Source organism: Arachis stenosperma, chromosome 3 (genome assembly GCF_014773155.1).
Source record: "Arachis stenosperma cultivar V10309 chromosome 3, arast.V10309.gnm1.PFL2, whole genome shotgun sequence".
Lineage (NCBI taxonomy): Eukaryota > Viridiplantae > Streptophyta > Magnoliopsida > Fabales > Fabaceae > Arachis > Arachis stenosperma.
The window spans coordinates 156,742,404-156,765,825 of record NC_080379.1 but is presented as its reverse complement, the minus strand read 5'-3'; the positions used below and the strand labels follow the sequence as shown (position 1 = coordinate 156,765,825).

Below are 23,422 nucleotides of genomic sequence, written 5' to 3'. Positions count from 1 at the left end.
TACTATAGCATGCGTATAGCAAATTAGCAATATACAATTCCGTCAAAAAAAGTGTCTATTTCTTAATATGAGTATATGACACACATATATTATTATAATTTTATCTTTTCTTTCTCTGATTGATTGAACTAATTAAGGGGAAATTCACTACATTAAAATGCTACTTTCAAAAGTAGTTTAACTTTTATCCTGGAATTCACGTAAAGAGAGAAAAAGAAATCAATCTTGGATGCATGTATAGCCTACTTTCTATGTCTTATAGGATTATAGCTTAATTCTTTTATTGGTAGACCTAGAGATTCTGCTATTGCGGTGTAATTTGTCTATACTATTCCTATTTTATTGTGTATAAGAAATTAATTTAATTAATTAATTAATTTGTTTTATTGTATTTTTTAAATTTTATTTTCTGAAGAGTTTAAAATTTAAAATAAAAATATTTTTAAAAACATACATTACTGATATTAACTAAAAAATTGCTCTCTAATTAAATTTATTATTTTATTACAATTACAAGGCAGCAGACCCTGATCCCCATGATAAAACTAGATGCGTGAGTGCGTGACCATCTTCACAACTAAAGAAAGGTACAAAATTTGAATGAAAAAGTTAGTGTAAAGTAGTTTGCTTCCATTCTTCTGTATTGTTTGCTTTCGAGTAAAATAGGCGTAGCTATGTACGTATGACAAGTAGTGCCGTGTTATTTATAATCAAACTCAAGATTTTAAATTACATAAACTACTATTAATTTCTAGTAGATTAGCATCTAAGTGTATCCAGCAACTCAATTCATTATTCATAAGGTGAAGAGCTGAATATCCAGTTTAGTGAAATAACGTGAAAGAAATAAATAATTTTTTCAAAAAACAATAAGGATTGGTTGATTCGAATTAACAATTAACGAACTAATTAAAATCTAGCTAGCAGGCATTCTTTACATACATATGGTGTGTGCTATTTAATTTTCTGGAAAATCATATTTTACTCGATGTGGTACTACTTACTATCATTTTTGTCGCTTTCTAAATTCATTGCCACCTAGATCTGCCATACACTCGTAATACTATTGAGTAGCGACTACCACCACCAGCACTGTCAATTCTTGATGCCACGTTATTATTGTTCACTATCATCATTTCTAACATCGCCACCGTACTATTATATTGGCTGCGTTTGTTTAAGGAAAATTACATGAACTAATTCCAAATCAGTTAAAAATGAAACAATTTAATTAATTATAATATAATAATTAGTTTTATTTATTTATGTTTTAAAATATTAGTTATTAAATATTTTATCACATTTAAATTAGGAGAAGTTATGTTTAGAAACTAATTTTTATTTTTTCATTTTTCTTCTCTCTTCAAATGTCTAAAATATGATAGATTAGAAAACATATTTAGAACCATCCAATTTACAAAAAAAAAAAATTGTAATGTCGCACCATCCACGTAAAGGTTTTGGATTCACCCAAAAACATTTGACTGATTTTCTACTTGAATCATCTTGGTTCCCTAGTATTATTGTTGTTTTACCACAAGACAAGCCATTAAAAATTAAATACAAAAGAAATATATAATTATATTTTTATATTTTATTTGATAATAAATTAAAATAAATTATAAAAAAATTAATTTTTTTAGTTTTTTATTAAAAAATTAGAAAAATATATAATAATAAAAATATAATTATAAAAAATTAGTAAAAATAATAAAAAATAAGTTGTGTTTTTCTATAATGTTTTTATGTTTTTTTTATCAGGATAAATATAAAATACACTAATTCAATATCTCTAGATATAATATTTTTGTTTATGTCTTTCTATTAAACATTATTTTGTATTTCTATATCTTTGTTTTAGTGTCCCGTTTCTATAAACAAATGTAACGATAAGGATGATGCTATAATTGTTTTTCTAATACATGAATGATTCTTTCATAATTCGTGACGATACTCTATTACCCAACCAAGCACCAAATTAAACTCATGCACAGCAAATTGGATGTAAAAGCTTGAGAAAAAAATTAGAACATCACGATTCTTTTGCAGAACTATACTTTGCTATTGTGTTTAATACATTTTTTAAGAGTAAATAGTTATTTTAACCGTTGAAATTAAAATTAAAGATTTTGATAAAATAATTCAAGATCATCGGAAAGGCAAAATATTCTGAAAAGATATAGTCTATTTGATAAAATATATCGGTCAATCATCAAGTTACTCCAAACTGTTAATTTTTTATGAAGCCAATAATTTAGTCTTAAGTGAAAATGGAGATGGGGATGGTGTTGAATATATTGTAGTACAGTTAAATTAGTCATTTCTTTTTTTCTAAAAAAAAAAACAGCTAACAGTTAATTAACTGAATAAGTTAAGAGTTGACCGAAGATTATGAGCTTTTTTTTTTTTTTTTGTCAAGGATCATTTTGTTAAATAGAACATATATGGGATCATTATGTGTTATCTTCTTTGGAGGATAATTTTTTTTTAAATGTTTTGAAGGCGAATATACACTTAATAAATACGCTTAATGGGCCTCAAAATACATTTCATGTAGCTCCTACCACGTCCTTAAGAAAAACCCAGTATGCATTCATAAGCCCAGAGTGTTCCCCTGCTGGGCCTTTGGGCATGAGGCTTTCAAAGTTCAAACATTCCTCTGCGATGTATTGTTAAGACCAAAACCAATAAGGTCCATAAATGTTCTCCCATGCTAGTTGGTCCTGTCTATTCGACCTATTGTATTGAATTGGGAGATACTATCAAAAAAAAAAGAGCAAATTAAAAGACAAAATCACAAAACTATTAACATTGTAAAACTATATTCATCAATAGAAACGGAGCCGGTGGGCAAACATAGCATCATGTGCTTACATAGTAAAACTGCTAACCTATGCAAAATCAAAGCTTGAAGGCATTGCGTCCCCGGAAAACATTTTCCTATGACACCAAACTTTACCACATCCATGACAAGTTAATTGATAATTGAAATCCCACGCATTATCTCTCTTATTTCTGTATCTTTAATATTGCGCAAGCTTTTAGGTTCATAACTGTCATGCATGCTTTACAAGGCAATAAAACAAAAATCATACCTCCCCCAAATAACAAATCTCTCTCATAACTAACTAACTTTCGGCCCTGATGATCAAACAAAACTAGAAACCCCCAAAACAAGTTAAAAACAGATTCTTCAAGTTTTCAGTTTATGTTTCTTGCAAGTCTTCAATTGCTCCATGGGCAACTATATAGAGCAAATTAACACATGATTATTTTATGAACAATTAGTATGGATCATATTAATGATGATGAACAAAAGCTGCCACTCCTTGATCACAATAGAGAGGTTCCAGAAGCAGAGAGGAGCATGGTTCAAAGAGCCATAAGCCAAACATTTCAAAGCACGGCACATTTGGCGAATCTTCTTCCAACCGGCACTGTCCTATCCTTCCAACTCCTCTCTCCAATCTTCACAAACCAAGGAAACTGCGACTCTGTCAACAAATTCATGACTTACACACTATTATCCCTCTCTGCTTTCTCATGCTTCCTTCTAAGCTTCACTGATAGCTTCAGGGACAGTAAGGGGAATGTATGTCACGGTTTTGCCACATTTAAGGGACTGTGGGTTATTGATGGATCAACCACACTGCCACCTGAACTTGATGCAAAGTATAGGCTCAGGTTCATTGATTTTGTGCACGCTGTGATGTCAGTTCTGGTTTTCACCGCCATTGCGCTGTTCGATCAGAATGTGGTGAATTGCTTCTTCCCTTCGCCGTCGGATGAGGCGCAGCAGATGCTCACGGCGTTGCCGGTGGGAATTGGAGTGCTCTGCAGCACGCTCTTTGTTGCATTTCCTACACAGCGATATGGAATTGGATTCCCACTTTCAAAAACTTAACATCATTCAATTCAAAAACTCACGTGTGGACCTAACTAACGATTAATGTACAAAAAGTTTCCGTGATGATTATTATTGTTAGTGGCATGGCATATTCTAAAGCTTCCATATTATATATATTCTGCAATCTGTTAAAATACACTTTTTCTAGATATTCCCCATTATTTCAATACTGGGCAGATTAGTTAAATGACGTTTCTCTCTCTTTTTGTTCTTTTCTCTTAAAGCTTACTGCATACATCCATTTTCAAAATTCTTTTTAGCTTGAGTTTGAGAGATTTGATGTATCAAATGTTGGTTAGGTGATCCCTTATTTTTTTTTTCCCAAAGTTTGAAACGAGGCTGGAATATGTGGTATTTTAGTTAACGTTTGTTTTGAAATACTGAGACCGAAACGAGGTGATTAAGACTCAATATCATATTTGTTTGTTCAGTATTAAAATTTTTGTCTCTGTCTCCAGAATTCAGTACCTCCAAAAAATAGGGATCAGGGAATTAAAATTTTTAGAGATGGAGACTGAAACTTTAATACCTAAAATATCTTCATTTTAATTAATTAATTTCAATTTTATCCTTTGTGCAAATTAAATTAGAATTTCATTCTTGTTTCAATTTCTGTCTCCCAATTGACACCAAACAGAATATTAAGATTTTTTTCAATCTCTATTTTTTAGTCTTTGTCTCTCCACCAAACACTACTTTAAGTAAGTATGAAAAAAAATTATGTCTATAGCTCGTTGACAGGTTTAATTGATTCTCACGTTGAGATCAATATTTCCTGAAATTTCAATTTACACTTTATGTTGTTGAGCACTTAATTCATATTTATATTTTTGTGAGATCAAATTATTTACTTTTAGGTTTTCTCTTAAACCTCTTGATGAGCCTAAAAAGACATAGAAGCTGATATTATCCCAAAAAAATTTCATTGGCGATAAAATTCGTGCAGCCTAAATTTTTTTTAAAATTAATCACTAAAATTAATTATATTTATATAAATTATAAATATATATAATTTAATTTATTTTTAATATATATCTTATTCTATTGACTAATTTTAATGGCTATTTTTGGTTTATAATTATTTACTTACTTTGACATTTCTGATTTCACCATCCAACTTTTGACGTTTCTATTTTATCCAAAAAGAAAAAAATATATATATATAACGAGAAAAAGATAATCCAAGTTTTAGAATGTCAAGAAAAAAAGTTTTTTATTCACTGTAATGCAGAAGCATCCAAATTATACTAAGATGTTATGAAATTTTATGATCAATCATCCACTACGTGTGGTCCATGTAACGCAATCGAACCACAAAGTTCCACCACTTGTATAAGAGTAACGATGCTGTGTCCACATGATTTTTTTTTTTTTGGAATTTAATCATATTTCACCAAAACAGTGAACATGATGAAATTTTATAATCGCTTGATTGCATACAAGTTTTCTTATAATATTAATTTATTAATATTTGTTTATTGCAAATACAATTATAAAGTGAAAAATATGTATTTTTAATACAAGTCAACATAAAGCAAAATAAAAGGGATTAGTAATGCCTTAAAAGCATGATTAGCAAAACTTATAGGCTCGACTGCTTTCTCATGAATGAGTATAGGAATTAATTTTAGAAAAGTATAAGTAGATAATAAAAATATTAAATAATGTAAATAATGGATATATCAGATATTTATTTTATTAGATAGATGAATAATTATTTTAATATTAAAATTTAGGTGAATAATTTAGTAGTGGATTATATTTTAATTTAATTAGTGATTGTTTAGGTCATTCAAAAAAGTTATTAGTTAATATTAGGAGTGTTTGTTGTGCAGTTTGAATTAGTTTTTAAGTGAAAAATTTATCCAATTCAAATTCTAATTTTATTTGTAGTGTGGTTTGAATTAGATATTAAAAAAAAATTTGATTCAATTTCAAATGGTTTGAATTGGATTGGATTTGTAATTTTGTAAATTAAAAAAATTAAATATAAATAACAAGTCTTAAAATCAAATTTTAAATAACCAACAATAATATAATAAATATTAACAATATTTTGAAAAACTAACATAACATAACTATAAAAAAATTATAGGTTAGTTAAAATAAATAAATAAATCTCGTTTTGAACATAAAATATTTATTAAACAATAATTCATATAAAAATATATAACAAGTTGAATATATTATAAATAAAATTATAAATATAATAACACAATAATATGAAAGCATATTGTGAGGTTTGAATTGGATCGAATCGATTTTAAAAAGTAGATCCAATTTCTAATTCGATCAATGTGGTTTGCAAAAAAATAGAATCTAATCAAATCAAAATTAATACAATTTTAATCAATTTTCAGTTTAGATTGGATTGAATGAACAGTTTAATTTGAATCGGTCTAGATTTAAACACTTTTAGTTAATATTAATTTTTTTATTGCAAAATTATTTATTAACTCTTATTTTTAGAATATTTAATATTTAAAATTTAAAATTTAAACTTTATCATTTAAGATTTTGAATTAAGAAAATAAAAATTGTTATTATTAAATATTAATTGAAAAATATTTGATTTCTGATTGAACTCTTTTTTCTAAATAGATTGAAGAGGTAATCAACTAATCATCCCCGCTTTTGGGTTGTAGAAAAGTAAGTAAAAAAGAAATGCAATTGCCTTTCTGTTGAGAAAATGTGGTATTTTCCGTGACATTTAAATTTAATTACAACGACAATAACCACCCCAGAATGGGGAACGATGACCTGTATGATAGTATAAGGCGAGGAGTGAAAGAAGAAACGATATGACGATAAGGTCCTTCATAGATGAAAAAGCAATACACACCAAAATCTCCACCAATCATCCATTCCACCTTGGACACAAATCTCCCTTCTAACAGATAAGAGGGTCCCACCTATCCAATTCCTCTCTTCACTCACACCACAACCCTTCACCCCTCACATCAACGGCCTCAACTCTATCAAGCACAATTCCCCGCGAAGCACCAGATCAAAAATCCAAACACAAGCGGTTAAACCACAGCCATACCTACTAAAACGGAGCCAAACATCAGCATACATATCATATCACTCACTCTCTCTCTCTTTCTCTTGTCTTCTTCACCCTGATGGAGTCGCGAGTGTTGTCACGTGCCGCCACCTCCCTCCCTCACCTCCGCAGGCTACCGCGCCGTGAATCCGCCGCCAATGCATCCTTTGTGCCAGCTGTGAAGGCGATCGGCTCCGTGGCTGACGGTGGGAACCTCATATGGGGGAGACAGCTGCGCCCGGAGCTGTTGTCGCCAGTGCTGAAGAAAGAGGGGCCTGCCGTGCTTCTTCGGCCGTGTCTGGCCGCCGCCTCCTCGCCGGCCGAGGGGAGTGATTCCGCCGGGTGAGGTCCGTTTCCTCCGTTCTGAGTCGGTTAACTGGGCCAACTCAGTGTCCTCATTAGTGTGTTTTCTGTTGTTACAGGGAAGCGAAGGTTGGGTTCTTCGACAAGTACCCAGCACTTGTAACCGGGTTTTTCTTCTTCATGTGGTAAGTGGCGTGACTACGCTTCCACCCGCGACTGTGTTTTTTGTCGTGTCTGACTGTCTTCCTTTCCATTACTTGGTTGGTACATGTGCGTGCGTGATCACTGATCACTTTGATGAGTACTGAAATTACTTCTTCGTCCTCTTGCTTCTGCTCTCTTTCTATTCTCGATGCAGGTACTTCTTGAATGTGATTTTCAACATCCTCAACAAGAAGATCTACAATTACTTCCCCTACCCATAGTAAGTTCATGGATAACACATTTTCGTGTCTTAATTGGGATTATACGTGAAACATTTATTCAACTGTTTCATTTACCGCTCGAGGCTTATTATTAATCTTTCTCTTTCATGGTTTACGCAGATATTTTATGTTGATTAAAATTAATCTTTATTTATGGTTGTTTGTGCAGCTTCGTGTCGGTTATTCATTTGTTCGTGGGTGTGGTGTACTGTTTGGTGAGCTGGACCGTGGGCCTTCCTAAGCGCGCTGTAAGTATAAATTATAATCCAGCCCAAATTGTTTTGCAATATTTAAAGCCCATTGCTGTTTATAATAAGTATTTTTGTGTAGCCTATGGACTCGAACCTGCTCAAGTTGTTGATCCCTGTGGCCGTGTGTCACGCATTAGGCCACGTTACCAGCAATGTCTCATTTGCAGCGGTGGCTGTTTCGTTCACACATACCATTAAAGGTGACTGTGTCCGTTTTCTTTTATCCTTGAAGGTTGAAAGTTGAAACTGTATCTTGCTAGCTGACATTGATAGAATATTTGTTTCAGCTCTTGAGCCATTCTTCAATGCTGCTGCTTCACAGTTCATACTTGGCCAATCAATACCAATTACTCTCTGGCTCTCACTGGCTCCCGTTGTTATTGGTACGTCTTCTCATTTATTAACCCCACTGAATTTAAGTGTTCCTTCATTTGGATTAATTAGTTTTGCATGTTATGTAATGCAGGTGTGTCAATGGCGTCATTGACCGAACTCTCATTCAACTGGACCGGATTCATCAGTGCAATGATTTCAAACATTTCCTTTACATACCGGAGTATCTATTCCAAGAAAGCCATGGTTATCTTTCAATCTTATCCCTGTTAACTCATTCTGTTCTTGATGAATTCAATGTCATTACTTGATAATTTTTTGTGCAGACTGATATGGACAGTACTAATATCTACGCCTACATTTCCATCATTGCTCTAATTGTCTGCATACCACCCGCTGTTATTGTGAGTGAAATTCACTTTTGTTTTCCGAATGACATATCCCTAATTATTTATTCATTTATTAATCGCTGTTATTGTTCATTGGAACTGATGTTATCACAGCTGGAAGGGCCTGCACTGATGAAGCATGGATTCAATGATGCAATTGCTAAAGTAGGATTGGTCAAGTTCGTCTCAGACCTCTTCTGGGTTGGTATGTTTTATCACCTCTACAATCAGGTAAATTTTGATGAGTTCCTAATAAACTTAATTATTAGTCATGTCATTACGTTACATTCCTTTTGGATAGGACTATAGGAGAAACTATTGTTTAATTGTTGTGTGTGGAGTGTCATTGATAACATACAATAACATTATTGCATGACCATGCAGGTGGCCACCAACACACTGGAGAGAGTGGCACCTCTCACTCATGCAGTTGGCAACGTACTCAAACGTGTATTTGTTATTGGATTTTCAATCATTGTCTTTGGTAAGTTCACATATTTTTTCTCCCATTCTCGATGTTCAATTCCACTTAATGTCTGATTTGTATTGGTAACAATTTTAACATTCTAACTGGCTAATATAATTATACTGCTTCAAACACAGGTAACAAGATTTCAACCCAAACTGGCATAGGAACATGCATTGCAATTGCTGGAGTTGCACTCTACTCGTTCATCAAAGCCAGGATGGAGGAAGAGAAGAGAGTAAGTATTCTTTCAAATTTCTATAATACCTATATAAAACAATATTATATTTTTTGACAAAAATGTTTTCTTTGTGATTTATTTTCAGCAAGCAAAAGCAGCATAATAAGTAAGAGGCGTCAAGTTGGAGGAGGGGGTGTTTTGCACTGTAAATCATCACATATTTCCTTCAAAATAATTGGGTGGCTGGTTCACTATTGTACTATCCTTGCGATAACTTTCTATTCTTCCTCTCTCTTCCTATTTTTTCTTTGTCAAATCTTTTTCTTTTCCGTTTGTTCATTCAGAAAACAGGACTTTCTGATTTGCAGTCTTCTCTTGTTGACTGAAAAATGATGTATTAGTACCTTGATTCCCATAAATAGCTCCTAAAACTATTATGAAAACCAAAAACAGTGGCAACGGCATTTGGGGAGATATATTTTTCTAGGTCTCTCTTTCATAGCCACTCAGCTATTTGTTTGGTCTCCCATGACGTTCTAAGATCAAATACTTTGTTTACGACTTTACGTAATAGCATGTAATTGAATCACCATATCATAAAAAAAAAAAAAACCACTTTCATTACACCACTCTCGTTACACCAGCGTACACACAAGCCCAATTCAATAATACTTCTTCGTCTTCGCTTCTTTCTTCTTTTTCTTCGCTTTTCTCTTTCCTTGTCTTCACATTTCTTTTTCTTCTTCGCGTTCTTCCTTCTTCTTCTTCGTCTTCCTTCTTTTTCTTTTTCGAATTCATTCTTCTTCGCGTGTTTTTTCTTGATCGTCATTCTTTTACTGTTGTTATTGTTGTTGTATTTTTTCTTTATCTCCTTTTAGTTGAGGTTCATTTGGATCTAAAAATGAACCAAATTTGGTTCAGATTACAAACGAATCGAATTCGGGTCAGATTTGAACAAAAAGTGATAAACATTCAATCAGTAAGAAAAGTACATTTTAATTCATTTTTGCATGCAAATGAACTCAATTAAACTAAGAAATGAATCGAATTTCTTAAGAAAAAACAGATTTAGTGAATACTTATCAAGTGTACCTAACTCAATTCACAAATGAACTGAATTCGGTTCAGATTTGAACAAAAAGTGATAAATATTCAATAAGCAAGAAAAGCACATTTTAATTCATTTCTCCATGCAATTTGAAGTCAATTAAACTAAGAGATGAACCGAATTTCATAAAGAATAACAGATTTGGTGAATACTTAAAAGTAGTATCATGTGAACCTAACTCAATTCACAAATCAACAGAATTCAATTCAAATTTGAACAAACAGTTAAAAAATTACTTAAAGAATAAAAAGAAGAAGATGCAATATTGGGAGAGAGAGAGGGAGATCTAAAATTCCTAATCCTCATTTGCATAACCCTTCTTCAATTCATAGATCTCTAGCGTCGTCCATACTCTATCCAACCTCTCTGCAGCCAACCCCTCGCCACTCTCCCGTGAAGGTTACAGAGGGTTTAGAGAAAGGGGGGGTTAAATATATGACCCTCTTCTGCTTTAATGGATTAAGCCTTTAATATCAAACTTACACTTAAAATTTGTTTGAGCAGTGCATCGAAAAATTTAAAAACAATTTCATTTTGTCTTATAAATATCAGAATACAGAACAATAGAAGAAAGAAGAGGATGACACAGTCATGTATCTTAGTGCAGTTGATTTGTGCAATGCAATCTACATCTAGTCTCCATCACTGTAGTAGTGGAATTTCACTATAGTCAAAGTATTACATACACCAATTCCTTAGGATTCACAAAATCCCATCTTGACTCTCAAGTTTCTTCCTAAACTTGACTTGGTTATGCTAATACCTTAACTCCTCACACTAAGTGCTTACCCAACTTAGTAAAAGGCACCTCTCAGGTACTTGATACAAGATATAAAGTTACAACCAAAGGAAATCAGACTCCGCTCTTAACTTTTCTCTCAAGTATTTCACTCAACCTTTTTCACTCTTAGACTTTTTCACAATGTCTCTCTATCAACCTTTTACCTCTCAAAGACAATAGAGAAAGATATACATTAAAAATGAAATACAAACTGTAAAACATGAAGGAGATTAATGCATTAACAGCCTCTGTTGCTATAAGTTGAATCGGATTCAGCTAACTCTGATTGAGTTCTTCATCTTGGCGGAATGCTTCTTTAACTTAGAAAACACTGTCCAAAAATGTTGAACTCTTCACAGGGAAACTCTTCAAAACAAACTCAGATTCTAGTTCTCTCTCTTTGTTTTTCAGGAAAACAAAGTTTTTCTTTTTGTACCTCTTACCAAGTTGCTGTTTGGATTTCTCCTAAGTTAACTCGTTGAACCTTGAGCCTCTTTTGCTTGTCATTTCACTTTCTTCATTTAACCTCCAAATTAGGAATTTCAAAGCAGGTTCTTTTGCTTGACCGAAGACTCAGATTAGCAAAAAAAATTGTTTCAATGATAAACCCAAATCTGAACCCTTGAGTTTGTGCTTTGTCCCCAAGAAATAATTTGAGCCTTTGATACACAGCAATGATTATCAGAAATCACTTTTTCATTTATCTCAAATTGGCGTTGCAGAGATTTGAAAAAGGAGTAAAGAAAACAATTTGAATGTAAATGAAAATAAATCACATTTATCCTCTAACTTAGCTTAGCTTGCTTTGATTAGGGTGATTAGGCATTTGCTTTTGTGATTTACCTTTCTCTTTCTTTCTTCTCTGTTGAATGGACAAGAAGGACAAAGCTCTCTCTTTCTTTCTGATTCTGACCAAAGTAGACTTGTGAACGTTGGCTTTGAAGGCTTCAACTTGGTGGAATCTTTCTGGACTTGGGTTGGATTTATTTTTCATTCAACTCAGCTGATTTTTTTTTTTGCTTTATTTCTTTGGGCTTTGAGAATTAGAGAGCCCACCGAAAATCTTTGTTTCATTACTCTATCTCTTTGGGCTGCTTCTACTATAATTCTAGCCTGCAACATTAACCAAAACAATAAAAACTAATTCGGTGTTTAACCCATTAAATCAATGTTTGTCATCATCATTTAAGTTAGTTAATTTCTTAACTCAACCATCTCCCCTTTATGACAAACATTGTTATAAAGGAGAAGATCAAAGGGATTGAATTGGATAAAGTTAAAGTACTTCCCTTTATATGATATCAGTTGTCTTTGACTTGCTCCCCCTGAACTTGTGTTCTTCTTTTGTTTCCTGTTCACACATTTATAAAGAAAACACAACTATGTACAACATGCAAATGATTATCAGAGGATTGAGCATTCCATAAGAATTTCAATCCTTAGTTTAACCAAGGCAGGGCATTTGAAACAGAGAACCCTAAATATACAAAACAGAGCATGTCATCATCACATCACATCAAACATAAAACAAAGCTATCATTTCATAAAATATAGCATAATACTCTCCTTTTTGTCATCAAGAGAGGTAATCGGAACAAATCAATCTGCAGCAACCTGTTAAGGTAAAAAATAAAAATAAAATAGTGTGTATCATCACATCAACACAGTACACAATGAGTTCAAACTACTCCCCCTTAAATGCCAGATCCCCTTGCAGTAAACTTTGTTAGAGTTCTAAGTTCACATAAGTCTGAACCAACTAAGATCAAAAGGAAACAGTTGGTAATGATTACAGTCATCCAGGACAAGACAAAGTACAAAACAAACTACAATTGTTCCATAAGACAATTATCCAAAATAAAACAGCACAGAAAAGATCAATAGAATAGACATCCTCGGGCATCTAAACCATCCCCTTTAGAATCAGCATGTTCTTTAAGGTCAGAGGCCACATTTTCATCTTCAAGAGTGTTTTCAATGAACTTCATGAGAACTGTCACCCTGTCTCTAGACTTTCTGAGGTAGTTTTCATGCTTGGCAGCCAGTTTTCTCTGCTCTTTGCTTAAGGTAATCAGATGGTTGGATTGAGAGACAAATTTCTGCACCACATCCTTAAGTGTCCAGTGGAAGATGAAGTCCCAGAGGCAGATGGAGGAGAAGATTCTTCTAGTTCATAGTCATCATCATCATTATCAAGAACCACCCTTTCAGTTCGAGTTGGTCCCTTTTTCTACTGGTTCACTCTTTGAGGACGATTAGGAGCAGACATAGGCTTAGGTCATGAAGGTTCAGGTGCAGGTTCCTCAGCAGCAGAGTGCTTCCCCTTCAAAGTACTTGGTTTGGAGGGAGCACTAGGTGGAGCCGTCGGCTTGGAAGAAGAGGGATACCTTGGAGTGTTTTTCATTCGCGCCATTGGATCGGTGCGAGGAGCAGAGTTCGGCGGAGAAGGTGATGGGGTAAATGTTTGATTTTTAAAACGAGGAGATGTTATTGGTTTATCAGGAAGTTTGAAAACTTTGTCACGAAGACCCCTTTGAATGATGGTTTTCTTCCTCATTCTGAGAATCAAGGGTTTCACTCAAACAATACAATGATGGTAGTGGGAGTTGAAACTGAAGAGGTTATGGGAGAAGTTGTGAAGAAAGTGATTTGGTAACTGTCACAAGAAATGAGGTTTCTTGAAAATATGCAACTGCATCACCAATGACTAGATCTTGAAAAGACTTGACATCATGAAAAGTGATTTGATTTTATTAAAATAAAACAAAACTGATTAAAAAAAACTTTTTTCACTAAAAGACAAAATACAAAATAACACATGGATTATGTAATACTCATTGGACCCAGAGATGGTAGAGTTTAAGAAAATATATTGGACCACAGTAACTCTGAACTGAAAGGTTGGCCCAGAAGATTTAGAACGTGCAATTGAGCCCATAAAATAACATTCAGGAAGATGGTTTTTCATTTGCCCAGAATTGTCTGATCCCAACCTGAGAGACAAAAACTTCAACAGATACATCAACAATGCACAAATAAAGAATCATGACTTAAAATCCCTAGATTTGCCCTAAGTTTGCAAAATCTGTCTTCAGCTAGAGATTTGGTGAAAATATTTGCTAATTGATTTTCTGATTTAACAAATTGAATGCTAATATTCCCTTTTTGAACATGTTTCCTTATTGAGTGAAATCTCACCTCAATATGTTTAGTTCTAGAATGCAAAACTGGATTTTTGAAAATATTTATGGCACTCGTATTCTCATATAACAGGGGAATATTTTCAGCATTTAATTTATAATCAGCAAATTGGATTTTCAACCAAATACACTGAGAGCAACAGGAAAAAGCAGCGATATACTCAGCATCTGCAGTGGATAATGCCACTGTGGACTACTTCTTACTAGACCAGACGTTTAGGGACTTTTCAAGAAAACAGTATATGCCTGATGTACTTCTTCTATCCACTCTATCTCTGGCAAAGTCTGCATCACAATAACCAACTGCAGAAAACTCATTAGACCTTGGATATCATAAACCAAATTTGGATGTGCCATGAACATATCTAATAATCCTTTTAACTGCAAAAAGATGTGATTCTTTTAGTTGTGATTGAAATCTTGAACTGATAAGGAAAACATATAAAAGGATAGACAAATGGGATTTTTCTACTAGACCTCTAAGATACCTGTTCTTAGCAACCTAGGTCACCGGAAAGAATTTCCTACTAGACCTTCAAAGAACTTGTCCTTGACAACCTAGATCAGAGGGATAAAAACTGAATTACTCAATTTTTTCCATGCAACAAGCAAAGCAAATCACTCACCTCACTTAATCACACTAAAAAAACGTGCATAAAGCACTAAAGAAATTTTATTCATGAAAAGTTATTCCAAATAGTCTCACTAGAGGTGTTTAAATAGGCTCCTAACAAACTAACTAAAGATAAGATAAGATAACTTAATTTAAATCTCCTAAAGATAAGATAACTAATTTAAATCAGATTTGATCTTATTGGATTAGATCAGATTTGATTTAAATGTTAAAATCCTAAAGATATGATAACTAATTTAAAAGATTTGATCTTATTATATTAGATAAGATTTGATTTAAATTTAAAATTCCTAATAATACTACTAAGCAAATTAGAAGTAATTCAAATCTTCCAACAAGCTCTAACAGCAAAACAAATTAAAAATAAATTACTAAAAATTCAAAAATTAATAAAAATTATGCCTCCCATTGAATTTGAAAAGCTTTATTGGGCTTCTTGTTGTCTTGCCGTAGCCCAATGGGCCTTATGAATTGTTGCCCTTTCAACACCACTGTTTTTGAGACGGACTCTTGGTCTTCTTGATGTCCAAGACTGGCATGACACAATTCTTCTAGAATTCAAATCCTTGAATATGACATGATTATCATTCCATTCATTTACTCTAAGATGACGAAAATGTCCTCCTGACCACGTATCATGAACACATTCCAACACTTTGCATGATATCAGGTCTAGAGGAAATTAGGTACATAAGAGATCCAATCATTCCTCTATACCTAGTCTCATCAACATCTTTCTCAATTTCACCATTTTCTAACTTTGAGTTGGGGTGCATGGGTGTTCCCATGGGTTTGACATTTTTCATACCAAAAATTTCTTAACTAATTCCTTGGCATATTTTTCTTGATGAATAAAAATGCCATTTTTAGTTTAATTAATTTGAAGCCAAGAAAAAAATTAAGTTCACCCATCATACTCATGTCAAATTCACTTATCATGAACTTGCCAAATTCAGTATAAAGAGTCTCATTTGCTGATCCAAACATAATGTCATCAATATAAATTTGGACTAGCATGAAAGAATTATTAAAATCTTTAATAAATAGAGTAGTGTCTGTAGTGCCTCTTTAAATTTTATTTTTCAAAAGAAAAGAACTAAATCTTTCATACCAAGGCCTAGGAGCTTGTCTTAACCCATAAATGGCTTTTGAGAGTTTGAAAACATGATTAGGAAATTCCTTATTTTCAAAACCAGGTGGCTGAGCCGCATACACTTCTCTATCTATTACACCATTTAAAAATGCACATTTCACATCCATTTGGTACAATTTGAAACCACAATGAGCAGCATAAGCTAATAGAAGTCTTATGGCTTCCATTCGGGCAAAAGGGGCAAAGGATTCATCAAAGTCTATCCCTTCCTCTTAATCATATCCTTATGCCACTAATCTTGCTTTGTTTCTAGCAATGCTACCATCTTCTCCCAACTTGTTCCTAAATATTCACTTGGTGCCGATCACTTTCTTTTCAAATGGCTTAGGAACAAATATCCAAACTTAATTCTTTTCAAATGCACCGAGCTTATCCTCCTTAGCCTTTATCCAAGAAGGGTCATTAAGTACTTCATTGATGTTTTGAGGCTCCATTTGAGAGAGAAAAACTAAGTTGTTTCTTCATTTGCTTTTCTGGTGGAGGAATGAGTCTTGACACCTTGAGAGATATCCCCAATGACAAATTCCTATGGATAATTCTTTAAGAATCTCCACTCACGAGGTCTTATAGATTTAGGAGTAGTTTCGGTTACTGTAGGATCCAAAGAACTTGTATTCTCATAAATTTTGCCTGATTCAGGAGACAAAATAGAATTGTCTCCTGCAGAATTTTTTGCAGCACCAATTTCAAATTTAGGTGGCCCAGAAATGTCTTTTTCTTGATTTGGAACTTCTCCTTCTTTGTCTTGAACCTGATTTCCTGCATCATTTTTTTCCAAGATACTTTCATCTAAGTTAGTATCATAAAAGGTAACATGTATGGACTCCTCAATAATTCTAGCATCTTGGTGGTAAACTCTATATGCTTTGCTAATTGTGGAGTATCCTACAAATAAATACTCATATGCCGTTGGATCAAATTTTTCTAGATTTTCTTTGTTATTTAGGACAAAATATTTGCATCCAAATATATGTAGGTAATTCAAGTTTGGTGGGTAGTCTTTCCAAAGTTCATAAGGAGTTTTCTCAAAAATTTTCTTATGATTGTTCTATTCAAAATGTGGTAGGATGTGTTAACGGCTTCAGCCCAAAGGAATCTTGGAACATTACTTTCACAAAGCATAGCTCAAGTCATTTCTTGAATAGTTCTGTTTCTTCTTTCAACAACACCATTTTGTTGTGGACTTGTGGTGTTCATGGACAAAATTTTTTTTGTGATATTCCAAATTCCTCACAAAAGGATTCAAATGATTGATTTTAAAATTCAGTTCCATGATCACTTCTTATTGAACTGATCTTTAAATTCTTTTTTATTTTAAATTTTCTTGCTAAAAATTTCAAAAGTCGAGAAGGCTTTTTTTTGTGTGCAAGAAATACAACCCAACGAAACCTTGTGTAGTCATCCACAATCACCAAACCATAATATTTACCACCTAAGTTTTGAGTTCTTGTTGGACCAAACAAGTCAATATGTAGCAACTCAAGTGGTCTTTTAGTAGAGATGCCTTCCTTTGATTTAAATGAGTTCTTTGTTTGTTTTTCTATTTGACACGCATCACAAGTGATGTCTTTATCAAATTTTATCAAAGGAAGATCTCTTACTAATCATTTCTTGACAAGCTAAGCTTGTTTATTTAAAACATGCTAGCATGGCCTAATCTTTTGTGCCATAGCCAATTTTCAGATTATTTGGAATGAAAACAAGCTACATTTTGATTATTTAGTTCATCAAGAGTGAGACTATACACACTATCACATCGATTTGCTACAAATAGCACTTTATTTGATTTTTCACTTACCACTTGACATTCTAATCTTTTGAATATTACCAAGTAACCAAAGTCATACAGCTGACTAATACTCAAAAGATTATGTCTTAGACCATTGACTAAAAAGACATCATCAATGAAAATAGAGTGATTATTACCTAGTTTTCCAACACCGATGATTTTACCTTTTTCATCATCTCCAAATGTCATAAACCATCCATCATACTTATTGAGTTTGATGAAGAAAGTTGACCTTCTAGTCATGTGCCTAGAGCATCCACTATCAAAGTACCACATATCTTTTTTCTTCTTGGATGCTAGGCAAATCTGCATAAAATCTCAAGTAACCTTAGGTATCCAAATTAATTTGGATCCTTTGAAGTTAATCCACCTTGGTTGCCCAAGCGCATTAAAATCACAAACAACATTGTAAGTTTGGTTTCCTACTTTTCTTTTTTTAATGAAGCATTGTAAGTAAGAGTGACAAATTTCTTACAATTAAAGTAATGATTTTCTGATGCATATTGCTAAAATTGATTTAAGTTTTGATGCTGAAAATGATTAGTAGAATGAGATTTTCTGATTTTTGAAAAATGGACATTTCTCTTGACAAAATTATTTTTGTTATTATTATTTCTTTTTGCAAGAACATTCAAACCAGTATTTTTGAAACCATATGGCCTTCTTGAATAAGAGGTTCTTTTCTGAAACTATAGATTTTTGAAAGTAACCTCATTGTTTGAGATATAGCCCAGACCTGACTTGTTTGATATTGGTTCGGTTCTTGAGGATGATGCAGTTTCATCAAAATAAGATTTTTCAAATTCCTCTTCATAGGTGGGAACATGTCCCAAACCAGATTTGTTGATGATAGATTTTGTTTTTGAAGAAGAGGCCATGGATTTTGTAGAAGAATGATAAAAAACTGCATTATCTTTTGTCACATATCCTAAACCAGATTTTTCAAACAATGGTCTTTGATTTGCAAGTAGTTTGTCCAAGTTGCTAGAACTATGAGCAAATTTTGCTAAATCACTATTCAATCTTTTAATCATTTCATTTAATCTTTCATTTTCAGCAATAAGCTCTTGAGAAGGATCCACAATGTACTTTCCTTTTAGTTTCTCAATTTTAGATTTTAGAAATCTATTTTCTTCAATAATATCCAAAGCACATTCGGCTTTCTTCACCATTTTTTTCAAAAAATCATTTTCGAATTTCAACATTTCTTTTTCAAATTTGTATTTATTGTATTTGTTCAGCAATTTTTCAGAATTGAGGATGATATTATCTATGATAACATGCAAGTCATCTATGGACAGGTCATAGTAATTTAGCTCATCAAGTTGATCCTCACTAGCCATGAAGCAGATTTGAGCTTCGAATTCGGAGTCTTCTTCCTCATCCGAATCATTATCAAGATCTTTCCAAGATTCCATGAGCAATCTCTTCTTTTTTTCTCTCCTTTGTCCTCCTTATTGAGTTTCGGACAGTTGTATTTTAGATGTCCAGCCTCCTTGCAGTTGTGGCAAATCACTTTGTTCATGTCCTTCTTGTATTCCTTTGAACTCGAGCCTTTGTACTTGTCTTTGTTCCTCATTAGCCTTCTAAGTCTTCTAACAAAAAACACAAATTCATCATTTGAAAAATAGTCACTAGATTCACACTCTTTTGATTCAATTTTTGACTTAAGGGCTATTCTCTTTTTCTTCAAGTCTTGGCTTGTGTGCGTAGTTTCATAAGCAAGAAGTTTCTCTCTCAGCTCATCATATGTTATGGGACTTAGGTTGTTACTCTCGGTTAGGACAGTGGCTTTTGTTTTCTATTCTTTTGTGAGGCTTCTAAGGACTTTTTTCACTAGTGTTTGTTTTGTGTGTGTTAAACCCATAGCATCAAGGCTGTTTATTATGATTAAGAATCTCTCAAATATTTCATTAATACTTTCTCCATCCTTCATGTTGAACATCTCATATTTTTGCAGCATATCAATCCTTATTTATTTGACTTGTTTGGTGCCTTCGTGTGTAACCTGGAGTTTCTCCCAGATTTCTTTGACTATCTTGCATCTAGACACCTTTTGGTACTCCTCAAAGCTAATAGCACAACAAGTTAATGGCTTTAGCATTCAGTTTCACTTTCTTCTTGTCGTCGTCATTCCATTCAATTTCCTCTTTTAGAGTCACCACTCTATCAGTACTTGTTTTTGTTGGAATTTTGGAGCCGCTGACAACAATCTTCCATATATTGTAGTTGATGAATTGGATGAAGATTCGTATCCTTTCTTTCCAGTAGGCATAGTTCTTCCCGTTGAAGAAGGGAAACTTGTTCTTTGACTGACCTTCTGTTAGAGTATAGGCAACTATGGTTGTGTCCAAGTTGTTCGCCATCGAACCTTTGCTCCAAGCGATGAAACTTGATTCTTGAGATCTTGGCTCTTGATACCAATTGAAGGTTACCGATGGCTTAGAGAAGGGGGGGTTGAATCTATAACCCTCTTCTGCTTTAATGGATTAAGCATTTAATATCAAACTTACACTTAAAATCTGTTTGAGTAGAACAGCAGAAAATTTAAGAGACAATTTCATTTTGTCTCATAAATATCAGAAAACAAAATAGTAGAAGAAAGAAGATGATGACACAGTCATGTATCCTGGTTCATTTGCTTTGTGCAATGCAACCTACATCCAGTCTCCACCACAACAGTGGTAGAATTTCGCTATAGTCAAAGTATTACATACACCAATTCCTTAGGATTCACACAATCCCATCTAGACTCTTAAGTTTCTTCCTAAACTTGACTTGATTATACTAATACCTTAATTCCTCACAATAAGTGCTTACCCAACTTTGCAAGGGGCACCTCTCAGGTACTTGACATAAGACATAAAGTTACAACCAAAGGAAATCAGACTCCACTATTGGCTTTTCTCTCAAGTGTTTCAGTTAGCCTTTTTCACTCTTAGGCTTTTTCACAATGTCTCTCTATCAGCCTTTTACCTCTCAAAGATAATACATAAATATATACATTGAAAATGAAATACAAATTGTAAAACATGAAGGAGATTAATGCATTAAAAGCCTCTGTTGCTATAAGTTGAACCAGATTCTGCTAACTCTGATTGAGTTCTTCATCTTGGCGAAATGCTTCTTTAACTTAGAAAACAATGTCCAAAAATGTTGAACTCTTCACAAGGAAGCTCTTCAAAACAAACTCAGATTCTGGATCTCTCTCCTTGTTTTTCAGAAAAACAAAGTTTTTCTTTTTGTACCTCTTACCAAGTTACTGTTTGGATTTTTCCTAAGGCAACTCGTTGAACCTTGAGCCTCTTTTGCTTGTCATCTCACTTTCTTCATTTAATCCCCAAATTAGGGATTTCAAAGTAGGTTATTTTGCTTGATCGAAGACCTCAGATCAGCAAAAAGAAATATTTCAATGGTAAACCCAAATCTGAACCATTGAATTTGTACTTTATCCCCAAGAAACAATTTGAGCCTTTGATACACAGCAGTGATTATCAGAAATTACTTTTTCCATTTATCCCAAATTGGCGTTGCAGAGATTTGAAAAAGGAGTGAAAAAAATAAATCGCATGCAAATGGAAATAAGTCACCTTTATCCTCTGACTTAGTTTAGCTTGCTTTAATTAGGGTGATTAGACATTTGGTTTTGTGATTTACCTTTCTCTTTCTTTCTTCTCTGGTGAATGAATAAGAAGGTCGAAGCTCTCTCTTTCGTTCTGATTCTGACCGAAGCAGACTTGTGAACGTCGGCTTTGAAAGGCTTCAACTTGATGGAATCTTCTTGGACTTGGGTTGGATTTATTTTCCATTTTGCCCAGCTGATTTCTTTGCTTTATTTCTTTGGGTTTTGAGAGTTAGAGAGCCCACTGAAAATCTTTGTTTCATTGCTCTATCTCTTTAGGCTGCTGCTACTATAATTTTGGCCTACAACATTAACTAAGACAATAAAAACTAATTAGGTGTTTAACCCATTAAATCAATGTTTGTCATCATCATTTAAGTTAGTTAATTTCTTTACTCAACATCCCGTCTCATCGCATTTTTATCTCTTACCGTTCTATCACACTCGCGGTATCGTTCTTTATATTCGTAGCGTTCCTTTCCATAACTTTGTCGTCGTGTCCTTTCTCCTCTCTGCTATTGCGTCCCCACCTCATCCACTGCTCTGTGCTCTGGCTCGTCGTGGCATCTCCCACTGCGTCATTTTAAAAGAAGTCACCATCTTATCGTTTAGACTTTTTGTATAAGATCTTGCTGTTTTTGCATAGGATGGATACTTTCAGCTCTATTCCTATGAAAATTAATAATTAGTCAAAACTATTCGAGAGATGAAAAACGGGGTCCCTACAAAAAATGAGGCCCTATGAAAAATAGGAATGGAAAGTAATATCTCCCACAGAAGAAAATGAGAAGTAAATCCGGGATAGAAATGGGGAGCAGAGAGGCATCTCCTATTCCCCCACTCTATCCCGATGACATCCCTAATTATAAAATGACACAAAAATAACTAAATTTTATATATGAATTCAATACATTTAACTTATTCAATAATTAAAAAAAGTACATGATTTAGTTGAAAAGGTACTAATAGTCTAATATGCTATTTTTCCTAACTAAATGGTAATGTGGTCAAAATTGGAAAATGCAAAATTTAGTTTAGACTTTAGAGCACTTTCTTTTGGACCCCATAGAGAGAAGAGGATGGACGGCAGTCCATGAAAATGCCCAAATCGAAGCCCACTAAAACATAAAAACGTGAAACATCGAGAGATTCCAAATCACCGAAATCAACCAAATAGAGCACACCACCCAAAACCAATAAACATGACTTTCATTTTACAATTAGAAGAACGAATCCGAAGCAAAGTCAGCAATTCATATCTCTCTTCAATAATCGCACAATTTCGTACAAACACATTAATTCACCAAAACTTTACAGTTTATAATAAGTTAATAACAAAGAAAAGAAAATAGTACTACTAGTACAAATCAAACAAACAAAACAAAATTAATATTAAAAATATGAAACCCCAGACAATGACACGAGCCTTTGAAAAAAGTTCATCAAAATTAATACACACGCACGCAGTCACAGAAGCATTTAATTTAATTATTTTGGTGTTGAGAAACTTCAAAAACAAATAGAAAAAAGACACAAATCTTAAAATAAAATAAAAAACGTAAAATTCGAGACTGAAAAAAAGAGAAACAAAAGAAAAAAAATATCAAAAGGAAAATAAAAGGAACGGGGATTCTTCTCATCTTTTTTTGTTTTTGTTTTTTTTTTGCCCCCATTACGTCCTGTTTGACAGGAACATATATAGTTATACACAACACTCGCACTGACACCGTTCGTTCATAAAAAAGGGGAGATCTCAAAACAAATCTTTTTTTTTAAAAGAAAAATCTGTTTATTATTATTCGAAGAAGAAAATAAAAATTAAAGGGAAATTAAT

At 33.3% G+C, this 23,422-nt stretch overlaps 2 protein-coding genes across 2 annotated transcripts; both read left to right on the top strand.

The window, feature by feature from the left end:
• The first annotated feature begins 3,289 nt into the window (after positions 1–3,289).
• LOC130967006 (protein DMP4-like) lies at positions 3,290–3,998 on the top strand. Its single transcript, XM_057891830.1, has one exon. The coding sequence runs from the start codon at positions 3,290–3,292 to the stop codon at positions 3,902–3,904; it is 615 nt and encodes a 204-aa protein (XP_057747813.1). The 3' UTR covers positions 3,905–3,998.
• A 2,909-nt stretch (positions 3,999–6,907) lies between these two features.
• Positions 6,908–9,777, top strand: LOC130966292 (triose phosphate/phosphate translocator, chloroplastic). Its single transcript, XM_057891077.1, has 12 exons — positions 6,908–7,295; positions 7,376–7,441; positions 7,615–7,680; positions 7,851–7,929; positions 8,012–8,132; positions 8,220–8,315; positions 8,399–8,511; positions 8,592–8,669; positions 8,769–8,885; positions 9,039–9,138; positions 9,258–9,358; positions 9,447–9,777. Exons 1-12 carry the CDS (start codon positions 7,033–7,035, stop codon positions 9,462–9,464), a joined length of 1,218 nt encoding a protein of 405 aa, XP_057747060.1. The 5' UTR covers positions 6,908–7,032; the 3' UTR covers positions 9,465–9,777.
• Positions 9,778–23,422: the final 13,645 nt, after the last annotated feature.

Excerpts from the sequence above, each read along its gene's own strand:
- LOC130966292 (XM_057891077.1), top strand. The coding sequence starts at position 7,033 with ATGGAGTCGCGAGTGTTGTCACGTGCCGCCACCTCCCTCCCTCACCTC. Across the intron at positions 7,442-7,614 it reads GGGTTTTTCTTCTTCATGTG|GTACTTCTTGAATGTGATTT; the intron begins GTAAGTGGCGTG and ends TTCTCGATGCAG. Across the intron at positions 8,133-8,219 it reads GTTCACACATACCATTAAAG|CTCTTGAGCCATTCTTCAAT; the intron begins GTGACTGTGTCC and ends TATTTGTTTCAG.
- LOC130967006 (XM_057891830.1), top strand. The coding sequence starts at position 3,290 with ATGGATCATATTAATGATGATGAACAAAAGCTGCCACTCCTTGATCAC.